Here is a 405-nt window from a genome sequence, read left to right on the forward strand (position 1 = left end):
TACTTGTGCTGGATGGGGGTGACTTTCTTGGTCTCGTAGACGGGCTTGGGCACGGCCACGTCGTAGGTCTTCTCGATGATCTTGAGTTCGGGGCGAACCTCGGTGACCTGAGGAGTGTAGGAGATGACGGGGCGACCGAGGGCCTGTACGGGCGTACGCTGGACCAGGAGTTCGGGGGCAGGGGCCTCGCCGGCGGGCACGGGCGCGGGCACGTTCAGGTTCACGTTGGAGTAGGCCACGGCGGCGGGGGCTACGGCGGGAGCTACGGCATAAGGTGTCGCCAGGAGGGTGGTGCCCCCCATGACGGAGGCGAGCACGAAAGGCAGCAGGCACTGTCGAGGAACGAGACCGCACGTCAGACACTTATACACGTGTAAACTGTGCGTGTAAAAATGCATATGTAAA

General features: G+C 62.5%; 1 protein-coding gene across 1 annotated transcript in view; it reads right to left on the reverse strand.

Moving 5' to 3' along the window:
* Positions 1-26: 26 nt before the first annotated feature.
* Positions 27-405, reverse strand: part of LOC119591929 (skin secretory protein xP2-like) — a gene marked incomplete at its 3' end in the record, with an annotated part of 654 nt that continues 275 nt past the window's right edge. Inside the window, 1 exon segment of the mRNA XM_037940681.1 lies at positions 27-332. Within this exon segment, the coding sequence (XP_037796609.1) occupies positions 27-332 (306 nt within the window).

This window comes from Penaeus monodon, chromosome 29 (genome assembly GCF_015228065.2).
Source record: "Penaeus monodon isolate SGIC_2016 chromosome 29, NSTDA_Pmon_1, whole genome shotgun sequence".
NCBI classification, from domain to species: domain Eukaryota; kingdom Metazoa; phylum Arthropoda; class Malacostraca; order Decapoda; family Penaeidae; genus Penaeus; species Penaeus monodon.